Below are 651 nucleotides of genomic sequence, written 5' to 3'. Positions count from 1 at the left end.
AGAGGTAGGAAGTCCCTGAAGGTCATCTTTGTCCCTTGGTTCTCTGGGAGCTCCGTGCTTTGGGTTAAATAAGGTCATGGAATCACGGAATGGTTTGGGTTGGGAGGGAGCTTGAAGATCATCCAGTTCCAACCCTCTGCCAGGGGCAGGGACACCTTCCACTATTCCAGGTTGCTCTAAGCTCTGTCCAAGCTGGCCTTGGGCACTTCCAGGGATGGGGAATCCATAGTTTCTCTGGGCAATTTGTGCCAGGGCCTCCCCACTCTCACAGGGAAGAATTTTTTCCCTATATCCCATCTCTCCCTGCCTTCTGGCAGTGGGAAGCCATTCCCTCTGCTTTGCCACTCCAGGTTCTTGCCCATAGTTCCTCTCCAGCTCTCCTGGAGCCCCTTTAGGCAATGGAGGGGGCTCCATGTTCTCCTTGGAACCTTTTCCAGGTCAAACAACCCCAGATCTCACAGCTTTTCCTCATAGCAAAGGGTCTCCATCCCTCCAATAATTTCTGTGGACCTAAGGTACTGAGGGCTATGTGAATTCCTGCAGAATTTTTCTATTCCAAGCAATGATGTATGTTTTTCTCTCTCTCCAGCGCTGAGATTGCACTCCACACCCAGTCCTGGGGTCTTTTCACCCAGCCTGAGCAGATCCTCA

The 651-nt window shown here is 51.6% G+C and overlaps 1 protein-coding gene across 1 annotated transcript in view; it reads left to right on the top strand.

Annotated features, from left to right (window-relative positions):
- The window catches only part of ZC3H3 (zinc finger CCCH-type containing 3), a 126,232-nt gene that overhangs the window by 94,640 nt on the left and 30,941 nt on the right, over positions 1-651 (top strand). The window contains 1 exon segment of the mRNA XM_031064408.1: positions 590-651. This exon segment is cut by the window's right edge and continues 4 nt beyond it. Within this exon segment, the coding sequence (XP_030920268.1) occupies positions 590-651 (62 nt within the window).

This window comes from Geospiza fortis, unplaced genomic scaffold, assembly GCF_000277835.1.
Source record: "Geospiza fortis unplaced genomic scaffold, GeoFor_1.0 scaffold543, whole genome shotgun sequence".
In the NCBI taxonomy this organism is placed as follows: Eukaryota; Metazoa; Chordata; class Aves; order Passeriformes; family Thraupidae; genus Geospiza; species Geospiza fortis.
The sequence above is the reverse complement of the archived record's forward strand: the minus strand, read 5'-3'. Positions and strand labels throughout refer to the sequence as shown.